This window comes from Lutjanus erythropterus, chromosome 13 (assembly GCF_056507025.1).
Source record: "Lutjanus erythropterus isolate fLutEry1 chromosome 13, fLutEry1.hap2, whole genome shotgun sequence".
Taxonomy (NCBI): Eukaryota; Metazoa; Chordata; class Actinopteri; order Lutjaniformes; family Lutjanidae; genus Lutjanus; species Lutjanus erythropterus.
The window spans coordinates 14,471,992-14,494,492 of NC_139329.1; the positions used below are offsets into that span (position 1 = coordinate 14,471,992).

General features: G+C 40.3%; 1 protein-coding gene across 1 annotated transcript in view; it reads left to right on the forward strand.

The window, feature by feature from the left end:
* Positions 1-19,884, forward strand: part of abtb2b (ankyrin repeat and BTB (POZ) domain containing 2b) — a 54,337-nt gene extending 34,453 nt beyond the window's left edge. The window contains exons 3-17 of the mRNA XM_084733961.1: positions 3,985-4,195; positions 11,543-11,695; positions 12,187-12,352; positions 12,480-12,569; positions 13,027-13,128; positions 13,409-13,505; positions 14,373-14,508; positions 15,457-15,734; positions 15,825-16,003; positions 16,111-16,216; positions 17,392-17,494; positions 17,597-17,684; positions 17,788-17,856; positions 18,394-18,507; positions 18,626-19,884. Coding sequence (XP_084590087.1) covers positions 3,985-4,195; positions 11,543-11,695; positions 12,187-12,352; positions 12,480-12,569; positions 13,027-13,128; positions 13,409-13,505; positions 14,373-14,508; positions 15,457-15,734; positions 15,825-16,003; positions 16,111-16,216; positions 17,392-17,494; positions 17,597-17,684; positions 17,788-17,856; positions 18,394-18,507; positions 18,626-18,859 — 2,126 coding nt within the window. The 3' untranslated portion in view covers positions 18,860-19,884. The remainder of the gene's footprint in view (positions 1-3,984; positions 4,196-11,542; positions 11,696-12,186; positions 12,353-12,479; positions 12,570-13,026; positions 13,129-13,408; positions 13,506-14,372; positions 14,509-15,456; positions 15,735-15,824; positions 16,004-16,110; positions 16,217-17,391; positions 17,495-17,596; positions 17,685-17,787; positions 17,857-18,393; positions 18,508-18,625) is intronic.
* Positions 19,885-22,501: the final 2,617 nt, after the last annotated feature.

Genomic DNA, 22,501 nt, shown 5'->3' on the forward strand with positions numbered 1-22,501 from the left:
CAGTCATGTAAACAGTCCCAGAAAGCAAAGTGCCAAATAGCCATAATAGAATCTAGAAATTCTAATGTCTAATTCTAATTCTAATGTACACTCTTCTATAAATAAGCAAAGGAATAGTTTATCTACAATTGGAGCTCTTGAGAATTAAGTGATAGTGCCTCTGATTGACTACTGTCTGTCTGTGGTCTGTTTTGCTAAGCAGTGTGTAGCAGGTTAACACAAACTATCTGGTTCTCTGAATCCAGTCAGTCAAAATTGGAGACTTACTGACTTTATTCTGTTTGCTATATAGGTGTGTGACTACTCCTTTTAGCCTGGATTTCCTCCGTTTTATAAGAGGAAGAAGAAGGCTGGCCCTCGTTCTTTTCTCCTCTGGATAGCTGCATGGTTACTAGGATAGATGGATGTTTCTTTAAATTTTCCCTTCGCCCCCAGCTCAACTAATGACAGAAAGACAGCAGCATTGGTTGAGAGAGGTAGAGAGTGAGCAAAGTGAGGGAGCGGGGTTAGCGACAACAAAATAGTGAGTCGGAAAAATGAGGGCAGGTTCTCTGCAGTTACAAATCTTTACACATTTCTGGTGGGTCATAAGTGATGATTTAAAGGAATTTTTTTTATGTGAGTCAGTACATTGTTTCTTTTTTTTGTTGTTGTTGTTGTTTTTAGGAAACTCCTGCATAGTCTGCTTTTCAGATACTTTGATTTGAAGTTTGAGCAGTAGATATATTTTATTTGGTATCTATGGACATAGCAGTGTTTCAGACCTATATATACACTGGGTCAGGTTGTGATAGATGTGATATTAAAGTACCTTTACAATTCTATTCAGTGAAAGTGTAAATTTGTTGAGAAGTGATGACCTCTGTGGGACTTTTTTTCCCCAGCCATCAGAGTTTGAATGATTGGAGGAATTTCTTGAAATATTGCCAGTTTTAGGGGTCCATCTTTCATGATGCATGATGGACACACACACACAGTCATACTGTACTCTACTGTACATATGGTTTGTTTAAACTGGAAGCTCAGATGGAGTTGGCAGATGATGGAGAACTGGAATCAGTCATTAAAAAGTGTGAAAAAGGCTGGAAGAGTAGAAGGGGAGTGGAGGGATGGAGGTTGGACAAGTAGGGGATTAAGTTTAAGGATGGAGCACATCGTGGTTAAAGCGGGGTTGAGATGTGTGGAGTGCGTGTAGTGAGGTTCAGGGGGAAATGATGGAAAGGTGGAGAGGTGAAGAGTGAGGTTGTCAGGGCAGGGAGAGAGGAGGAGGGAAGGAGATTAGTGTTGGTGAGAGCGGGGATAAGTTTCCTTCTCCAAATGAGCTAACACTCTGCCATTTGTTCCACCAGCACAAGGCCACGTTCATACACCACCGCCGTTAGTGAGGCATTAAGAAAGTGTACACACACTCTAAAACACAGACACACTCTTTCTCTCACTCGCTCAGTGGTCTCTTTGTGCCACATCTCTCTGGTGGTGTTCTAGGCAGGGCTGGCATGCCTCAGACTCATTCACGCCTTCAGACACACACATACACACACGCTCACCGATATGCATACACACAACAAAAACACAGAGGGCTTGGCACTCTGATCTGAGCCCAAGAGACCAGGCAGACACAGGAGCATCTGTACTGAGCTGCCCAGTCCTGCTGGATCTCTGGACTGGACTTGGCCAGACACGCAAACACACAGCATACATAAACATGATGGATAACGGATGGCAGGATACCGGACATTTTGGATAAATGTCCAAAGTTGTTGGAAATATAGTGAAAGCAATAGACTGGCTCTGACAGACACATCTGAATGTTTCATTTTTCAGCTCTGTGGTGGATTTCACCAGCTCTGGGAAACTATGATTATGTGAGCATCCAGTTAACTGAAGGAAATATTAAGGATCAGGACTGGACTAACCCAAATAAAATGAGCTTTGTGCTAAAGCCTGTAAAGCCAATTAGAAATCTGAGGTCACATAGAGTCCGGATAAAAACTTGTATAAACATGTTTACATTGAATTGGCTGACAGTGTAGTCAATTATCTCACCTTGAAACATTTCATTATCTTGCAGTTTTGACCTCAGTGGCACATTTTGTCAAAACATATTCAAAAAGGAGTCATGTCACAGTTTATTGGCTTCCACAAGGACTCCAATATAAGCTGTAATCTAAGAATGAACCATTTCATATCCTACTGACCCCTGGAACTCAGCCTCGGGGCACAATATGGGCTGGAAAGCCAGGGAGAGGCTCTCCATCTTGGGCAAGAATTCCTGGGAGACCTCCTGGAGGGACTGCTGGTGGTGGTTAACACAAAGGAGGCCCTTCAGCGTGAAGTGGGGTCTGTTTCGGGGAGGTGGGGCACTTGACTCTAACCCCCCTCGAAGTACCCCAAAACCCCTCAACATAGACACACACACACGCATTGACATTGCTGAACTGCTCAGCCTTGCCCCCCCCCTTGCAGCCTCCCACTCACGGTAATCTGGTTAGAAATTAACCCAGGGGTAATTATGCTAAATGAGCGTTACACTATCCCAAGTTCAACCTGGCCTCCCTCTTGCTTCTCTATGCCCCCCTCCCTGTGACAACTGATATTTTGTCTCACTGCTATACTCCTGCTATGACACCCATGGACACACACTAGGATGCTATCTACAGGCTTGACTTTATGTAATAAAGTTTCATATATGATTTTTGTATCTGGATTGGCCTTTTTCCAGCTGCACATAGTTGTCATCTTAGCTCACAGTCTGGGTGAATAAATCATCTGATAAAATGCGAGTTTTTTATGTCTTTATCGCAGCACAGCAGTGTTTTCACACACATGGTAGACAAACTTAGACATTTTTTTTACTTCGTATGTGCACAGATCTTAACCTTGCTTTATTCATGTGACTGACACCCACCTTTGCAGGCTGAGAGCAGTGACTGAAACACGCCAATAGAGAAACAGCTGAATGGTTCATTAGCACCTGTGATCAACTGTCTGTCAGTCCATTAACTCCTTCAGTGATTAAAGATGAATGGCTATTTGGACTAGCCGTCTGGCTGTGCTCGCTGATAATGACGCTGCTAATGGCGAATACCACTAGAGACATGGAGAGAGAGTAATGAGTAAAGGAAGGTAGAATGTAAGTGGTTTAGGAAAAGGGGAAATCCAGTCCACAGTGTTTTAATGACCACTGAGAACACTTTTTTTGTATGCCACTTGGTATTTCTTTAGGGCCCACTGCAGATGATCTCTGATACGGTATTCAAATTTTCGGCAAATTAAAGGAACAAGCTGCATGTGTTTATTAGAAAAAATACCTAAAGTATACAAAATACCAGCACTCACTGAGAAATTGTTTTCTTGTTTGTTGTTGGCAAAAAAACATGAATAGTTTTAAAGTTTCAAAGTCATAATCAACATGATACAGAACAGCAAAAATGTCGATTTGTAAATAGGTGAGGTTCAAATGCCGATCAGCAGTAAGAATACATAATTGCATGATAGGAAACATCTGTGAAGGAAGCACTGGTGAATGAGCCAGCCAGAAACGGCCTCTCCTAATAAAGGGGGAGTGACCACAGAAAAGTTAGAAAAAATGACAGATATCATAAGCTGACAGGTAAGAAATATATATACATATGAATGCTAAAGATGGGAAATATATTGCATGAAACTATACAAAGAGCTATATAATGCTATATAAAAAGACATGAAAGTTCTATGAAAATGAAGAACTCAAACTAGTTAATAGGCAAATCGCAGAGTAGTTTATCTATAATGTACAATTAAATAAATTTGAAGCTGTATGACCTTTTTAGCCAAATTAAACTTTAAAAAATGCATAGAGAAATGTCACCAAAACAATGCAAAGACTAAATATAAAGTCAAGAAAAGAATCCAAACAAGGAGAGCTAGTATGTAAAAAGTTAAGTCAGCAAATATCTACTAATGTATCTAATTCTGATCTTTTTCATATTTCCTTTGTTCCAGGTGACCTGGTGTCCCGTGCTATGCACCACATGCAGCGCCTGAGCTCAGTGCGTCCGGGATTGAGCCCAGCCCGCCATGCCCGTCCCCAGCAGCCCGTGTCATGGTCACCGGACGCCCTCCACACCCTTTACTACTTCCTGCGCTGCCCACAAATGGAGTCCATGGAGAATCCCAACTTAGATCCCCCACGCATGGCACTTAGCAAAGAGAGGTGGGAGTCACGCATGACCAGACAAGAGCATTTTTAGTGTTTTTAGATGCTTTCCAAAATGTATCACAGCTAGTGACATAACAAATCTAATCTTAGACAGTGATGTTTCTGGTTTTTTTATTTTGGTTTTTGGATCCAACCTCAAATCTTGTTTTGTACTACTCTTGCTTCTTCTTTCATACAGTTAAGCTTTGTTTTGTTTTCCTGATTACATCTGTAAATAGAAAGTACTTTGTTTCATTTAGTTCAAGCGGCTGACAGAAATGTGATTAATTCCAGCACTTAAGCCATTGCAAAACACAAACTTAAATAGACAAATATCCACCCTCAGGAATTAACAAATAGGTTCTAATCAAGTGAGCAGCTTTTTCACAGACTGCCTCTCTGTCTCAGCCGTTCCTAATCTTGTTGCCCTCTGGTCATTGAAGTGTTAATTTTCTGTAGGTAAATTACAGGTGAGCCAGAGACTCCAGGTGTTAATGTTGGTCTGATAGAAGCGTGAAGCGCCCCTTAAGAGCGTAAATTAGGTAGAAGAGTGGTGGTTTAAGAGATTTTAAGAGGTGCTAATGGTCTTTAATTCTGTGCTGGATCTCCTCAGATCCTCCGTGGGATGCCTTTGTAAAACAATTATGGTTAATTCTCATGTTTTTTTCAGTCCCGAGACAGGTGGTTGAAAATATTTGGACAGCCCGAATTCAATTTAGTGCATCACATTTCTTTTTTTCCCAAATGTTTTGGTTTTAGTTGCATACCTGAACATTTTTATTGGTTTTGAATGAGTCTCAGGAAATTATGTTTCATCCTGTTGGATTCCCACAGAAAACAAAGAGTGACCCTAAACTGAGTCATGTCTCTTTTCCTCCAAAATGAATTGATAAAAGTGTGGGCTGCATGTACAGTATGAGTTCATAGTTCAATATTTTCAATATTTAGCAGTTAAATAAATGTGAGGGATTTTTCCATCAGCTAAGATAAGATTATTAGTTACAACTCTGTGTGTGTGAACGCACGTGTGTGTGTGTGTGTGTGAGAGAGAGAGAAGTACTTGCAGCCTGGCCTCAAAGCAAACACTCAGACACGTGTGTGTGAATGAGTGTGAGTTTGTGTGTCCCAGAGTAGCTATATGTTAAAATGTCAGTGGAAAGTGCTCTTGTATGTGTAAAGGTTAATTGCACTTTTTTAGCAGATGGATGGAGGCCTGTCTAGCACTTGAGCAGACAAATGGGATGCAGCTTCCACTAAAATGTGTGTTCAGTTTGTTGTTTGTGTTTGTTTTCCTCAATTAATATTTTAACCTCTCGAAATTCATGTGTTTTTGATTATTAAACCTAATGATGATGAGGAGGGCATGACATCTGGAAGATGTTCACAGTTAAGCAGAGGTTTTTGCGATGAAATCAGCTAAATCTTTTATTTAAAAACACGTACACCCACTCACAGATGTGTGTGTATGCACACGGAGCCAGGTGGCTCTTATACATTTAACAGTGAACAGACACAGTGTGAGTGAGCAAAGGTGGGCTCCTCATTAGCATCAAAGAGAACAGAGCAGCAAATATACACCCCTGTTCCCCCTATCCTGGCTGTTTCTTCCAAGACCTCAGATGTTTTTAATGTTGGGCGTATGGCAGTCTGCTTTATGTGTGCAGGGTGAAATGATTTAGCATCCTGTTATACTGTGTACTTTAGAACATCTGCAACTGTCTGTTTTTCTTTCTAGACATCTACTGGTTTGCCTACATGCATCTGTGTGCCTGGGTGGACTATGTGTAAATGTTAGCATGCACGACAGACTCAGGTGGTAGAGCAGAGCTGTGCAAACCTGGTAGTGATTACAATGTGAGCGTCTGGTAATGATACAGACTTCTTTCCTTCAATGGGCCTCTCAATCTCTCTTCCTCACCCTCTATTGAAAGCTTTATAAAAATCTTTGGTGGAAACCCAAAACCACCAAATCTGTGTGGGCCACATCATCAAACATTATAGGGAGGCTGGTGAGAGCCTTAATGCAGAATCCATGAGACTGTAAGAGACGCCACTTTTGTTATGATCCTCTTAAAGTGGTGCTGAGTTGTAGTTGTTATTGATGATGTTGTATTGGAGTAACAAGTATAGAAAAATACACTTTTTGTTAATTGTGAAAGCAGAGGAGGGCACAAATACACCAGAAACTATCTTGTTCCAATTCACAAATACTTGTCTTTCAAAATAAAATATAGTATAAGAATAAGTAATTTTAATATATAAAAGTACTTAAGCCTTAATACGGGTTTGACCATAGAAGAGCTATATGTAAGAATTTTAGTTTAAAACCTTCAAAAATGATGGATTGAAAAGTTATCAGCAGAATGTGAAGAAATAATAGTTTTGATATTATGTCAAAAACATCTATGTATTGTGCTGCAGAGAGATCTTCTGAAGTTAGCATGCTAACCAGCTAGTTGTAGCCTTTTCTGTAACATCATTTTGTTCCTCAAGATGTGATAGTGAGTCACTGTGGCATCCAGTCTACCCTCAATCGAACACCAGTTGTGCATTGCTATTTGGTGTATAGTTGTTTGCTTATTTGAGAAGAAAATTACATAATAAAATTACATATTCAATCATGTATTTTAATATACTTTAAATACAGAAATATGAGCTCTTAAAGTTTTTTGATACAAATTACATTTTATTGACAAAACATTAAAAAGTAATTGAATACATATTTTAAATACATTTCATTAAAATACTACCCATCTCTGTTTGAAAGTTATTTACCAATCTATTTATTGTTAGAATCACTACTAAAAGCCCTTTGAAACACTCTGCTGAACAGACCACCCTGACCCTTCTGCCTCCTTAGGCGGATGGAAGGGAGCACTAATGGATAGATGTGTCACTGTGATAAGAAGTAGCCAGCGGAGCTTACTTCTAACCACAGACACATCAGATATGGTTACATCCCCCTTTATGGCGTCTTTATGAGAGTAATCTGACTCTCAATCTGTAGTTAACCTTGACCCTTTGCAGTGCATGATGGGGGTCTGCTTTAAGACCTGATTGAAGTTTGTTACAGCGTGAACTCAGCCACTGTGGATTCAGGATGCAGGTCACACTGGACATATGGGGGCAGTGTGGCATGTGTGATGTTGCCTCCTGAGGAGAAAAAGCTTTTCATGTGGGACAGGTTAGAGTTCAAACACACCTGAGCATGATTTGAGCCGACTGTCACTTTATGACCAGCCAGGTGCTAGGGAGAAAGGCGCCATGAATCATGGCTAGCATTTATATGTGCGTGTGTGTGAATATGTGTGGGAGAGTTTGACTGTGTACGTCTGTCTACGTGTCTGTGTCCTGCTGTTCTCAGTATGTAGCCTTAGCATGACAGGTCACTAGGCTAGTCAGGAGTGCTATCTAATTTCAGTGTTAACAGGCAGCTCAGCTTTGATGTTGCACTGGCTCTCTCGAAGCCGAGTTTATGTTTCAGGCTGAGGGGCATAACCCAGACACAGGGGTCACATGGGAGGTGCGTGTTCAGATAGAGGGAGAAGGATTTGAGGAAAGAAGGAGCGATGAATTGTGGGATAGGGCCCAGAGCTGTGTGGGTAATGGTACGGACATGCTCCATCTGTCTGGTGTCGTGGGCCACTGGCAAAGGTGTGTACACACACAGCCTCAGTTGATTTGTGTTGATGGGTATTTTTGTTTGTGTATACCCTCTACACACACACCCCACTGCCACACACACCTGTACAACTTAAAAGGTTAAACACACAATATGTAAGTTCGGCTGCCAGGCGTCCCACTCACATCAAAACAATAACAAAAAACATAGTTTGATGACCTGCTAAGTAGTGTGGGATCATGGGAGTTGCTGTCTCTATTGTCTCAGGTATACTCGGGTAGAAATCATTTTCATGGATGAGGTAATATTAAAGTTTTATTCAAGTTACGTTTAGTCATGTTTGCCCACCCCCTGTCCTCAATTTTGACAAATGTCACTTATCCTGTGTTTTTCCAGAACTTATAATAACTAGCAGCTAGTAATACATGTACCATTACCTTGATTAAATTCTAGGTTTCTCTGGGTTTGAACATTGCTGGAAACATATTGGATAATATAAATACACAACTCAACAAAGTATTGAATGTATGTCTGGCATTTTCAGACATTTTAATGTGGAAATGTTACATATTACAGCTGAAAGTATTTATTGTAGAAAAAAACACTATTTCTTGCACTGGACGGAAACGTACCTATATTATTTTTCAAGCTTTTTCCACTCACTGAATCACAGACTGTGAAATACTCATAGATAAAGTGAAGGAAAGAGAAAATCCCTCTGATGGATCAATAATTGTTAAGTGTTTAGAGCTTGATACGGTTGTTTGGAGCAGCTTCAGTTCTGGATTACTGCCAGTGCCACATGCACGCCCAGAGGCAAGCATGCAGTAAAGTAGCAGTGCGAATGCCTTGTGGGATTCAGGAAGACAGACGCGGACATATGCACCAATGCACACATGAACAAACAGACTCTCACACAGCCCAATTTGTGTTAAGTGAAGCCCATTAGGAGCAGTATAACATTGATTCCTAAGCTCACCCCACCTCCTCGACTCAGAAACACTTCTTTCTTATCACTCTGCACCCACTGTCTCCACACTGCCACCCAACCCCCTTCTTCAGTACGACATACCCCACCTGCCTCCCAGCCGTTTCCCAAACAATCCAACCCTCTTTATATGCATCAATCAAACCCATTTAACATTCCCCTTCTAATCCTCCTCCATCCCATGAGCCTCTTGTCTTCTTGTTAGCCATCACACCTGAGTGACGGCAGGGTTCCTCCTCCTGACTGATTACTGATTGATAAGGTACTGAAGCCATATCTGACTGAATTACCACAAGATAAAATAGACAGAAACGAGACAGAAGAGCATCTGCAAGTTTCTAAAAGTCTGAAGTAGTGTGAAAATAGATAATCATTTTAAAGTCTTAAAGGAGCAGTTCACCCCAAAATAAAAAATACACACTATCCCGCATACATATATTACTATTAATCCATTTAGTTTCTTTTGGTGTGAGCTACCTTGTGTGAGTTTTGAAGATATTGTCCATAGAGATGTCTGCTTCCTTTTTGAATATAATGGGACTTAAAACCACTAGGCCTGTGGTGGGATTGTTGTGAGCAGTTTGTTGTAGGAACTGTTTCTGTCTATAGATTATCTTGAGGAACCATGTCGTGATTTTTGTAAAAAAAAAAAACAAAAAAAAAAAAACATTGCTGTCAAATTTTCCAAATGTATTTTTTGGCACTTTGAGCATCACAAGCTGAGTTCCATTTAGTTCAATTATATTTGAGAGAAGGCAGACATCTCCATGGCCAGTATCTCCAAAATAAACCAGATGGCTTGACAGCACTAAAGGCGAGAGGTAAAAAATATGTATTTTAGATTTTGGAGTAAACTGTCTCTTCAGTTATAATAATACGCAGCGCAGTTGAACTAAGACAGAAGAATGTAAAATATGAAAAAAACTGTGTTTTATTCTTCATTATTTCTGCTTCACCACCATTGGATACAAAAACAGTTTTCCTGGAAATCTTTTATACTGTCCAGTAGAGCTGCAATGATTAATTGATTATTACATTAATCACTAACTATTTTGATAACCAATTAATTGGTTTGAGTAATTTTTTGGACAAAAAAGTTGGGGAAAAAATCTCTAATTCCAGTGTCCTTAATGTGAATAATTTCTGGTTTCTTTAGTTGTCTATGACAGTAAACTGAATGTCTTTGGGTTGTGAGGAAAACACGACATCATCTTAGGGTTTTGGAAACACTGAACAACATTTTTCACCATCTCTGACATTTTATAACAAATAACCTATCAGTTAATCAAGAAAATAGTTAGTTGCAACCCTGCTATCCAGTTATGAAAACCTTTCATTACCCTCCTGAAAACTCTGATAAAATGGACAGGATCCACTTTACCAGTGTATATTATTAACAAAGCATTGATGAATGACAGAGTGCCGCTGCTCTATAAGAAACCACAGGTAATAAACACAGTGAGGAGAATAAATGGCACTGCAGGGGTTTTGATGCTCATTAACAACAACAGTCCATACAGCATGCACACTATAGAGCTATATGCTTGTATACTGCTCATGCTTTTGGCTCCTTCTGTATTCATGATTTGCATTAGAGTGTTTGTATCTCCTCAGAACAAAGGTGAAGCCACTGCTAAGAATAACATCACAGCAGGAGAAAACCATCTCAAGATAACATGGAAGCAGTATTCAAACAATCATTAACACACTTTAACTGAGGCGCCATAGGATCAAAAGCAAACCACAATAATGTGTCATTGTTCACAGGCACATTTGATGCACATATGGTGAAAGAAAGACACAGGCAAGAAGGCAGTATTGCCAGATAACCACCCAGACGTGGTGTTGCAGATAGCTGTATCACTTGTGCTTTCTAATGAGTTTTGGTTGTGGGAGAGAGACAACGAAGAAAGAAAGAAGAGAGTAATCAAGTAATCCAGATGACTTTCAGAATGCCACGTTCGCAAATACCACAGCACAGTTAATGTTCTGTTCTCTTTTATTCCTTCACTGATGTTTACTCTGCAGCTTATCCACAATTAATGTCGGTTTCTCTCGTTCCCTCAGGCTCAGGTCAATCTTGTCTGTCATTTCTATTTTTAACTTCTTTCTCGCCTTTTTTTTAACTTTCACTCAGTTCTCATTTTCATGTGTTGTGGTTTTGGTTTAGATCACAGAAATCATCCATAACAGTGCCAGAGTGCTGCACCTTTATTTAGCCCCCTTAGGTAGTTGATTCTGCTCTAGCTGGTTTAAAAATAGGCTGATTATTCAGAAGCCACTGCAGTATTTTGTTTATCAAACCACCACACGAACGAAGTCACAGTTCTGTTCTCATCTCCCATCACATCTTGCCGACAAAGATTTAAATAAAGTTGATGTATTACTGCACAACACAGCACTGATTAGTCATATGTACACACCATATACAGCTAAGTGTGATTAAAAGAAGTGAGATGCTCTTTACTGTGTGTGTTTAAATGTGACTCACTGTGCAGCGGTCATGGTGAGGGGAAGTACCGCCAGACATACATAAGTCATCTGGTTAAAGACAGTTTATGAGTTCCCCCTAACATGACTGAATCACGAGTGACGAAATCTACCGCTCAGCGCTGACAGCAGTGTGTCTGAGAACTCAACAATTTAAAGGAGAACTTGCTGTGTGCCACACCTTCATTACAGCTGAATAAAAATACAAAACAGAATTTTTATAGAAAGACAGTGTGATTATATATCTTATTTTTTTTTACAGGCCATTCCTGTTGCTGCCACCTCTGATGGAGTGGATGAGAGTGGCGATAGTTCATGCGGAGCATCGCAAAAGTCTATTGGTGGACAGTGATGATGTCAGACAGACCGCCAGGCTACTCCTCCCAGGACTGGACTGTGAACCAAGACAGCTAAAGTAAATGAGAACACACACACACACTCACCACTGGCCGTCCTGCTGGATTTCTAGACTGTATCTGGTCACATGTCACTACTCACAGCAATATCAGCTCTAATTGAAAGCAGCAGCACTATTTCTGAACATCTGTAATGTCAGAAAACAACAAAACTTCCTCCAGACAATATCTAATTTTAGTTTTATTGATTCCAGTCCCAACTATGCCCTTTTATGGGGTCATTCTAATTAACTGAAAAAAAAACAAATAAGCTGTTGCTGTGCTTCCAAATGTGTTTCCTTTGATTCACACACTATAGGTTTGAAATGTAATTGGTTCTCACTAATAAATAATTACACACTGCATACAGCAGATTAATGACTGTACACTGACTCTAATGTGGCTCATTAACCTTTTCATGAAGTGCACAATTAAATAAAAGCCTTCAGATGCCCCGCAAGGTGGCTGAAACACTTTCACAATTCATTCTTTGTGTCTCTGTCTCCGTCAGGCCTGAGTGTTGCTTCAGTTCTTTCAAGCGTCTGGACTCCAAAGCTGCCACAGACAAGTTCCATCTAGACTTGGGTTTTCGGATGCTCAACTGCGGACGCACAGATCTCATCGGCCAAGCCATCGATCTCCTGGGGCCAGATGGGGTCAACAGTATGGATGACCAGGTACTGAACATCTGTCTGTTTGTGTGCATATATATGTGTGTTTTTTGTGCATATGTTAAGTGGCACTTCATGTATCTTGTTCTACTCTTTCATGTATCCGTTGCACTCCTCTCTGTCCGTCACTCAGGGGATGACACCTCTGATGTATGCCTGTGCAGCTGGAGATGAGGCTTTAGTCCAGATGTTGATCGATGCCGGGGCCAACCTTGACGTGGCGGTAAATATGCTTCAACAATTTCAATATATGCACACATTTATATAAATGGTGCACATTATGTCAACGTCTACATTTACTCGCAGGGGATGCATCAGCTTTAAGGGACAGTTCACCCCAGTTGTGAAGATATCAGCCATAGAGATGTCTACTCTCACTTGAATATAATAGAATGATAAAAAGAAAGTAGTTCCTTTATTAAACTATTCACAATAAAGGCTGTAGATTATATTGAGAAACGAGAGACATTGCTTTTGAGATTTTCAAATGTATTATTTTGGCACATTGAGCACCACAAGCTGAGTGTCATTTAGTTTCCATATTATTTTGGGGTGAACTGTCCTGTTAAAGCATTTAAATTCACAAAGTCTGTAATGAATGCAATATAATGTATGCAAGTGCTTATTTGAGAATGTGATTTTAATTTGATGTGTAACACTGATTTGTCCTGTGCTGCCAGGTTCCACCATGCTCCCCAAAGCACCCCTCTGTGCATCCCGATAGTCGCCACTGGGCAGCGCTCACCTTCGCTGTGCTGCATGGACACATCTCTGTCGTGCAGGTTGGAAACACACGCACACACACACACACACACACACACACAATGTAGCTAGTGTAGGGGCACTTAATTTGTCATGCTGCACTGCTGATATATTTGTTACTCGAAGAGAAATGTTCTGCTGCATGGGAACAATAAATGCAGGCTGTCGTAAGTTAACTGTGGTCGTGATGTTACACTTAAAAAAGTTGAGTGACAAATGCGAGGTCAGAGTTCTGGCCATAAATATGTTACAGGATGTCAAACATTGCATGCTATAACAGATGTTGTGCGTATGTTGCAGCTCCTGTTGGATGCAGGGGCCAATGTGGAGGGGGCCGCCGTCCGCACTGGACAGGAGAGTACTGCAGACACCCCACTGCAGCTGGCTTCGGCAGCAGGTGGGCAAACACACGTGCACACACACAAAAACACATATAAACACACACAGTGCAACACAAAGCACAGCTGATGTTAGAGTTGTCTGACTTACAGCTCGTCTGTGTTTGGATCTGATTTATTGTTGGTAAAATTACTACTTACTACTAAATTATACAGCAGAAAGTCTGTAGAAGGGTCAAGCAAAGGAAGAGATGAATGAATTGGAGCCGCTGTGGTAACTTTCAGCAAATCAACTAATAATAACTCTCTCAGTTAATGGTCACCAATACCATAGTGTGCTAATTTTCCACCAAGACCACCAAGAGCATCACAGGATTGAGTTATGAATGACGCATCAGCTGGAGGAATGAGGAAATGAGAGGCTAAATGAAGGCATAGTGAAAGCAGCAGAGTTCTGCCTGTGGTTGTTTTGAAGCCTCTGGGCAGCATTCCTCTGTGGGACCATCTGAAAGCCACACATAGCTGTAGTAAAAGAGACACATGCTCCACATAGCAGCAATGACAGTTTGTAAATAGTGCTTAATATGAATGTATTTGCTTGTTTGAAAATGCCAAGTAAAGTATGACAAGTCTTCATTTATCCCTGTGGTAAAAATGTAATCATGCAATAAAGTGCAAGAAGACATCTAGAGCATATAAAGCTGATTATTTATAAAACAAAGAATAAAACTACTACAAACAATCAAATGAAACCATAAAAATGTTAACAAAATACCAAGTACACTGCACCAGTGGGAACAAATACAAGTAGAATAGATTACTAAAAGTATGGGTGTGCAAACAGAAGAAGACACTGGTAAAATATCCCATTTAAATGTGTTCAGGATCTTTATCTGTACATAATTGACTGTTTACGTGCTTCCCAGGCAACTATGAGATGGTGAGTTTGCTCTTGGCACGAGGCGCGGACCCCTTATCAAAGACCCATGATGGAAATGCCCTGACGTCATCCCTGTATGAAGACATGAACTGTTTCAGTCATGCTGCTGCACATGGACACAGGTACGTTCCCTTCAGTTTGACCTGAAAACATTGTGCTGTCAACAGATGCTGACAAACTGCCTACTTTTGGCCTCTTAAAAGAGAAATATGTCATTTTTAAAAATTACTTGAATGATAAACAGCAAAAATACACACATACAAAAACATAAAACAATGAACAATAATTCAAGAGAAATGTGGAATATATTTACTGTATTAAATCATAAAATGACAATGATATATCATCAGAGATTAAGGAAACACGCTAAACTGAAATACTGAGTTTTCCAAGAAGAGAGCTACAGTCATCATGTTCTCCTCTTAATTTTATTTTCCAACCCAGAATGTGAATTAATATTAACTATTCTTTGCTTGTTTCACATTTAGTAGAGTCAAAATTAATAACAAATTATTAATAATCTTTAAAACACAGTTGAATGTCTAAATTGAGCAATATGTTAAAGAGTTTGGCAGTCACTGAACTCCAACTCCAGAGGGTGTATTTTCACAGCAGGCTTTTGATTTCATAATAGGCTTAACCTTATATTGACAGTTATAAACAGCCGAACAACTGAATTTATTTATCATTATTATTATTATTAAGTTTAATGTCGCACTCGTCATTCTGGTTCAGTGTCCCTGCAACCTGCAAGCGATTCCTCCCTTATACCATGTGGTGAAATGAAAGACCTTGAAAGTATAAAAAGCAAATTCATAGTCTCCTTCTATTCAGAGTCCATCTGTCTCTGAACACCAACTGGCAGCATAACCCTCTCCACCTGTTCGATGTGCGTATGTGTGAAGACAATGTAGACTCAACACTTCACATTCCACAGCGAGGGTGACAGATTATGTAATCAGACAGGATGGAACAGGGTCACAGAAATGGATGTGTGCGCTGCAGTTTGGACATATATTAACGTTTTCATTCTTTCTTTTCTTCCTTCTTCCTCTCATTTATCTTGTCAGGAACGTGCTGAGAAAGCTACTGACTCAGCCGCAGCAAGTCAAAGAGGATGTCCTGTCTCTGGAGGAGATCTTAGCTGAAGGGGTGGAGGGTGAAGAGGCCGGGATCTGCCCTTTCCTCCCTCTCTCCCCCCTCCCCACACCTTCCTCTGGCCCCGGGGCCCTGCCAGAGGTGGGCATACCAAGACTCTGCAAAGCCAGGATGAAGGCTCTGCAGGAAGCCAGCTATTACAGCGCTGAGCACGGCTACCTGGATGTCACCATGGAACTACGAGCAATGGGTACCTATCAGATACCAAGAAGAGGATTTTATTACTTTTTAAACTGTGCCTCCTTTGAAAACCAAACAACATTTTTGTCGTTTGTTCAAGGTGTACCATGGAAACTTCACGTGTGGCTGGAGTCTCTTCGTTGTGCCCAGCAGCAGTCCAGAGCTGGGGTCACCCTCTCACTCCTCAGAGAGTTCACCACCATCAGAGAGGAGGACTACTGCGAGGAGTTGGTCACTGTAGGCCTCCCACTGATGTTCAGTATCTTACGTACCACCAAGGTACCATCAAACACAAATCTCAATGCTTGTCTCCCTCTTCATGTTATCAGTTTGAGTTTAGATGTGTGATAAAATCCCCTCCTCCCTGTTCTCACACTTTCCTCCAGAATGATGCCATCATACAGCAGTTGGCGGCTATTTTTAGTCACTGTTTTGGCCCAGCACCTCTTCCAGCCGTCCCTCAGATGAAGGCAACTCTATCAGCACAGTTGGGTAAGGAAACTCTGATTCTGACATGTATGTGAACACACACACACAGCTCACTGTTTTGAGTGGATAACTAGGATGGCTTTATGTTGACATTTTTAGATTGCTATCATTATTGACTATTCTGTCAATAATTTGCTTCATTAATTGATTTATTTTTTGGTCTATAAAGTATCACAAAATAGTGAAACATCCCCACCCATCACTATTTTCAAAAGTAAAGGTGATGTTATCAAATTACTGGTTTTGTCTGACCAATCTAAATCTCAAAGGGAGGGAGGTATTATCAGTTTAAACTCCCCTGAGTCAAGTTGTGATATGTTATAATGTGTTATAAATAAAAATTGACTTGACTAATGTATAAGGCATAAACAAGCAGCAATACCTCATGATTGAGAAGCTTGATCTTTGGCATTTTTGTTTGAAAATTTACCCAAAAAATCAAGTGAAAATTTTTCAAAATAGTTTTAATTTTCTGTTGACCAGTCAATCAGCTAATTGTTCCAGGTCTACATGGTTGCACAGACAGGAGGTTGCATAATGCAAACACTTGCTGAGGTTTGGCCAAAAGCATGCGATAAGCCCTCTACATACTCAGAACTTGCATCGTACATGATCCAATTACAAATGCACAGTTTTAAGTAGAGGTTTTTGTTTATGCCAAAATGAAATGAGGATGCTTTGGGATCTCAATACCTGTACATTTGGAGATGGTGTGGAACATACGACCACATATTGAGCTTTCTATAAATGCGAATTAATCTCTGATTATATTGATGGATCAGGTAGTAGATTCTATAATGTGTTGGAATGACATTACAAATGTACCAAACAAGTTGGACAAAGTTTTGAGATGTGTATCTAAGGCAAGCTATCAAACAGCAGAGACAATCCTCTTCTCTGGCTGTTTGGCAAAGTGCTGACTGATATTTTTCTATTTAGATTTTTTTTTAATTTCACTGATACAATAATGTGAGTGAAAAGGCAAATTGTTAACTCGAGACACTTTTGAGATGCAGACTGATGCCAGGTGTGAAGATCTCGACACAGCCATGATACATCTGCATACAAGACACTGAACAAAGCTGCAGCCTCCTTAACATGTGCTGCTATAATGTCCATGTCATTAAAAAAGCTCTCTTGTGAATGAAGTTGTAAGTTTCTGATGCGTTTTCCTACAGACCCTCATTTCCTGAATAACAAGGAGATGTCAGACGTGACGTTTGTGGTGGAGGGGAAACCGTTCTACGGCCACAGAGTCCTGCTGATCACTGCTTCTGACAGGTGAGTGCAGGCTGAAAGATACAGGAACCTACTTAGAGGTAATGGTCAATTAAAAAAAGATTTTCCTGAAGGGTTTTGACCAAGATTTCTGTTTTCATTTAGATTCAAGTCTCTGCTGGCATCTTCTGGACCAGATGGAAGCTCCAACAAGGAGATTGAAATCAGTGACGTCAAGTACAACATTTTCCAGGTATACTCTTTATTCCATGTTTAAAAACTACACATACTGTACATTATATAGTTGAATGACTGTGCTGACTTGTTCCTGAATGAGAACTTTAACCTTTCTGCAGATAATGATGTCATACCTGTACTGTGGAGGAACAGAGTCACTGAAAACTAATGTGCCTGACTTGCTGGAGGTAAGAATCACATTATATATGTTTGCAAGATAAAATTATCACATTACATCATTAAATTACTAAAAATGCAATTTACTTGCTCTGACATCACTATAAAAGTTTTAAACTTGTATAAAATCTTCAAGTTTGTTAGGAAATACAGTTGTTGGCAAATAAAATTGCATGTTTTGGATAAGAATCTGAACAAGCAAAGGACACCATACACACAACAAACTACTTCCTGCTCAGCTGTGTCTCTGCATGTGCCTATACAATGTTTCTCTGCAGTGCACTATTGAAACCTACTGGCTTTTTAGTAAAGCTCTGTAAATTAAATCCTTTTTAGAATTAAAAACAAAAGGTGACCACATCACAGTTACAGCCCATTACAATGGTCTTTTGCACCGTGAAACTGCTTGCTGCACAGCAACACCATAGGTCAAATGAAATCAAAGTGTCTTTTACAGATGTATCCAGAACTTTAGCTGTCTTATGTCACTGAATGAAAGATGAGACAGCATTTCTCCAGCATCAACATTTGCTTGTTTTCTCCTGCAGTTGCTGTCAGCTGCTAGTCTCTTCCAGCTGGTGGTGCTACAAAGACACTGTGAACTCATCTGCTCTCAAAACATCAGCCTGGATAATGCAGTCAGCATCTACAAGACAGCCAAGGTAACACGCACACACACCTCCGAGATCATATTATACTCTTCTGTGAACTTGCTTTATCATACAGCAGTGCTCTGCTTTATATGCGTCTGACCCCTTATTTGTCCTCTGTTTTTCCCAGGCCCATGGTTCGGTGGAGCTGAGCTCATTCTGTGAAGGTTACTTCTTGCAGCAGATGCCGGCTCTACTGGAGAGAGAGGGCTTCAAGAGCCTGCTGTTGGGACCCCCTGGAGCTCGGCAAGGGAACATCTCCACTTCAACGCTGGTTCACAGCCGGGGAGACTCACCTCTTGAGGAGCTGGAGGCCACCCTGGCTCAACGGCTTCGCTCTCTCCACGTCACCTCCCGAGTGTGAGGACAGCAGAGGAGGACAGAAAACAGACACAAGTTGAAGAATGTGACAGTTGAAGAAGTTGTTTCATCTTATCACGGATACAAGATCAGATCTAAAGAAGCTGTCGAAATAGTTTGAGATGTTTTTATAGTAACATCTGATCACATCACTGGAAACAAGCAACTTTCACAGTGCTTTGACTCTGGGACACAGATCAGTGAGGTATTGGCAGACTTAGCTCTGTGGACAATTCAGTGTTTCGTATTTGGTGCCAAGCACTCCATCTTGACATTTCTTGCAGTGTACAGTATGTTTATGAAGAAGAAAACTGGACAATGTTATGTCTTTCCCCTCTGAGGCTCGGGAAGCTTAAATGGAGAAGCAACAGATGGATGCAACAGGTGGGAACTCTGAATTATGAAACACTGCTGCCCTCTAGTGGACAAAACTGGCAAGATAAATAATTGCTTCGGAGGATTGGGATCGATGGCATCCTCCTGGTTCTGACTGAAGCTATATAAAGTGAAAAATAGACTTAAGCATCTATTAAAAGAATTGAGTGAGGCGGCCAGGCTGGACTATTGGCTTTGTCAAACTAATAATGCAAAGTGGGAGGACGGACGTAGACTCCGTGTCTCCAGAATTGATGTAAGCTTTGGATTAATAACAAATGTACTTTTTACGTAACTGTATGTTTTTATTTTCTATTTTTAAAAAAGTATGACCACAGAAACAAAACACTTACTTAAGTGTGGGATGGACATTTTCTATTTAATGAGCAAAAAAAAAAAAGATGTGAGAGTATTTATCGGGGTGTTCCCTTTTTATTGTGTTTTTTTTTTAATCCAAGCAAATTATTAATATTATTGTTGAAAAGTTGCTTTTGTGTATCTGTTGTTTTTCCAGGTACACTCTAACAGCTAATTAAGCTTATGTATGCTGAGGTTTAATGCTTCTACACAGGTACAGCAGCAGAATCCAACATGGGATTTGGAATACATAAAGTCTGTTTTAATGCTCAATATTGTAATAAACCTGGTAAACAAGCCTTGACGTTTTTACTGGTACAGAAATTGCTGTTTGTGTGTGTTTGTGTAGACTTACCTGAAACCCAGGAACAATCAGGCTTGCAGATGCACAAATCTACAACATGAAAGTCATTACATGTGCAATAAAAAATGAATAAATTAAATTAATTCCTGCATTAACTGCTGGGAAGGTGAAGTAAAACTAAAATGATTAAACAAGGAGCCAAGAGGATAATACTTTTTCACAGCAGCCATTTTCACATGAACTAGTAAAACACAGGTGTTACCAGTGATGCTAATTAAGGTTCCATTCTATTGGTCAGAGTCAGAGTGCTGCGATTGTGCATGTTGGCATCATTGGTAACAGCTGTGTTTACTCTACTTTTCTTCCTTGAAAAAAGGTCTATTACCCTACATTAGTCTTAACTTTGTAACATTAACATCAGTTTATTCTAGTGTTGAAAAATCCTGCCCATATGGTAGTTTTCAAACACTAAAGATACACAATTACAAAAAATTGGGACATGAATAAAAACAGAATGCAGTGATTTGCAAATCCATTTTGTCCTAATATTCAGTTGAATATAAAACAAAGACAAGATACTCATTCTGAATTTGGTGCCAGCAACATGTTCCAAAAACGCTGGGACAGGGGCAACAAAAGACTCGGAAAGTTTGTTTGTTTATATAAAGGATATTACTGGGCTGGGGAATACTTTGGAAAACCATTTTAGGTTTGCTGCTGCGTCTACAAATCCAAGTACAGACTCTACCATGCAAAGTGAAAGCCATCCTGAGGACTTTTTGAAATCACTGTGACATCCAGGCTAAAGAGGACAAGAATCATCCTGATTGCGACCAGTGAAAAGTTCAAAAGCCAGCATCCGTGAGGGTATGTAGGTGTGTTATTGCCTATAGCATCATGGGTAACTGTCACATCTATGAAGGCCCCATTAATGCTGAAAGCAGGTTTTGGAGCAACATATGGTGCGATCAGGACAACATCTTCAGGGACATCCCTGCTTATTTCAGTAAGACAACAGCAAGTCACATTGTATTTTTAAATACTTTTTACAGCTGAATATATGACAGAAAGGGGGGAAGAGAGAGGGAATGACATGCACTACAGCGTCATAGGCAGGAGTTGAATCCACGGCCAGAGGACTCAGCCTCAGTGCATTGGCCGAACACTTTACCAGCTGAACTACCAGGCCACCAGCAAGCCACTTTCTGCTTGTGTAACATGTAACAGGCATCGCAGTGAAAGAGTGCAAGTCCTAGACTGGCCTGCCTGCAGTCAAACCTGTCTCTCATTGAAAATGTGTGGCGCATTATGAAGAAAAAATACAACTGTGGAGCACCTGATGTCGTTTATGAAGCAAGAACGGGAAAGAATTTCCCTTTCAAAACTTCACAAATGAGCCGATAAGAACTGAATGTTGTCAAAAGACAAGGTGATGCATCACAGTGGTAAACAAGCCCCTATCCCAACATTTTGGGAATGTGCTGTAGGCATCAAATTAAGTGAGTGTATATCTACAAAAACAAAGTTTATCATCGTGAACATTGAAAACATATTCTCTCTTTGTACTATATTCAGTTGGGCTAAGGTCAAAAAGTTTTTGCAAATCACTGCATTCTGTTTCAATATATGTTTTACACTGTAACTTTGGAATCAGTGTTACCCATACATGTACAGGTACAAAGAAGGAAAACAAAAACACCATAACTTAATGAGTTTATTTGTTTCAGCACTGAAGATGCTCACAGTTATTTTATATGGGGATTACATCAGTCAGTTTTGTTCCTGCTCTGTCAAAAAGACCACTCTGGGCCTCAGAATCACTGGATGTCCTTGGTGCTGCTAGCTTCCCATTGTAGAAAACAGAAAGGAGGGTGAACAATAGGGTATTGCTTTGTGTTTTGTGTACTGATATCCCCTCACTGTGCCTCTTCCACCAACAGGTAGAGAGAGATCAGACCTCCGAGCCTTCCAGAGAGAGGTACAGAGTAAAAGGAAGCATCGTTCAAAAGCTTTGTGCACAAGATAAGAGGAGGAGGGAGGGACAGGTCAGCGGGAGCAAAGGGAACAATTAAAAAAAAAAGAAGAAGGCCAGAAATTAAAGCAGAGAGGGTGAAAAGTAAGGGACAGAGGGGTGGGGTTCAAAACGTTAGAAGGTAGTTTTGTGGAGAGAGAATCGATGAAGGCTGAGAGAAGGAGTGAGTTTGGCATGGAACATGAACACTAAAGCCATGCAAAGAAAAGCTCATGTTTGACATGCACACAGCAATACAAGCTAAAAGCATAGAGCAGGAATCCCCAGCATGGTTGAGAAGACAATCAACCCCCACGGTTTGTCTGTATATTTACAAAGAGAAGAAGTAGATTGGGATCTGTGGTGTACTTCTCCTCAGGCCTGGCCTACAAGCACAATAATATGAAACTGACAAATATCAATAGAAGAGCATATTCCCTCTCCAAAAAGAGGCTAAGTCTACATTCTTAAATTACTGGTAAATAATTTTTTCCCCAAGAGTTCCCACAAGTTCTCGTTCCCTCTTTAGGGAAAAGAGAATTTGTGACTGTTTGATGTTCACATAATTCTGATAAAACAAAAGAAAAAAAAGTTCATTT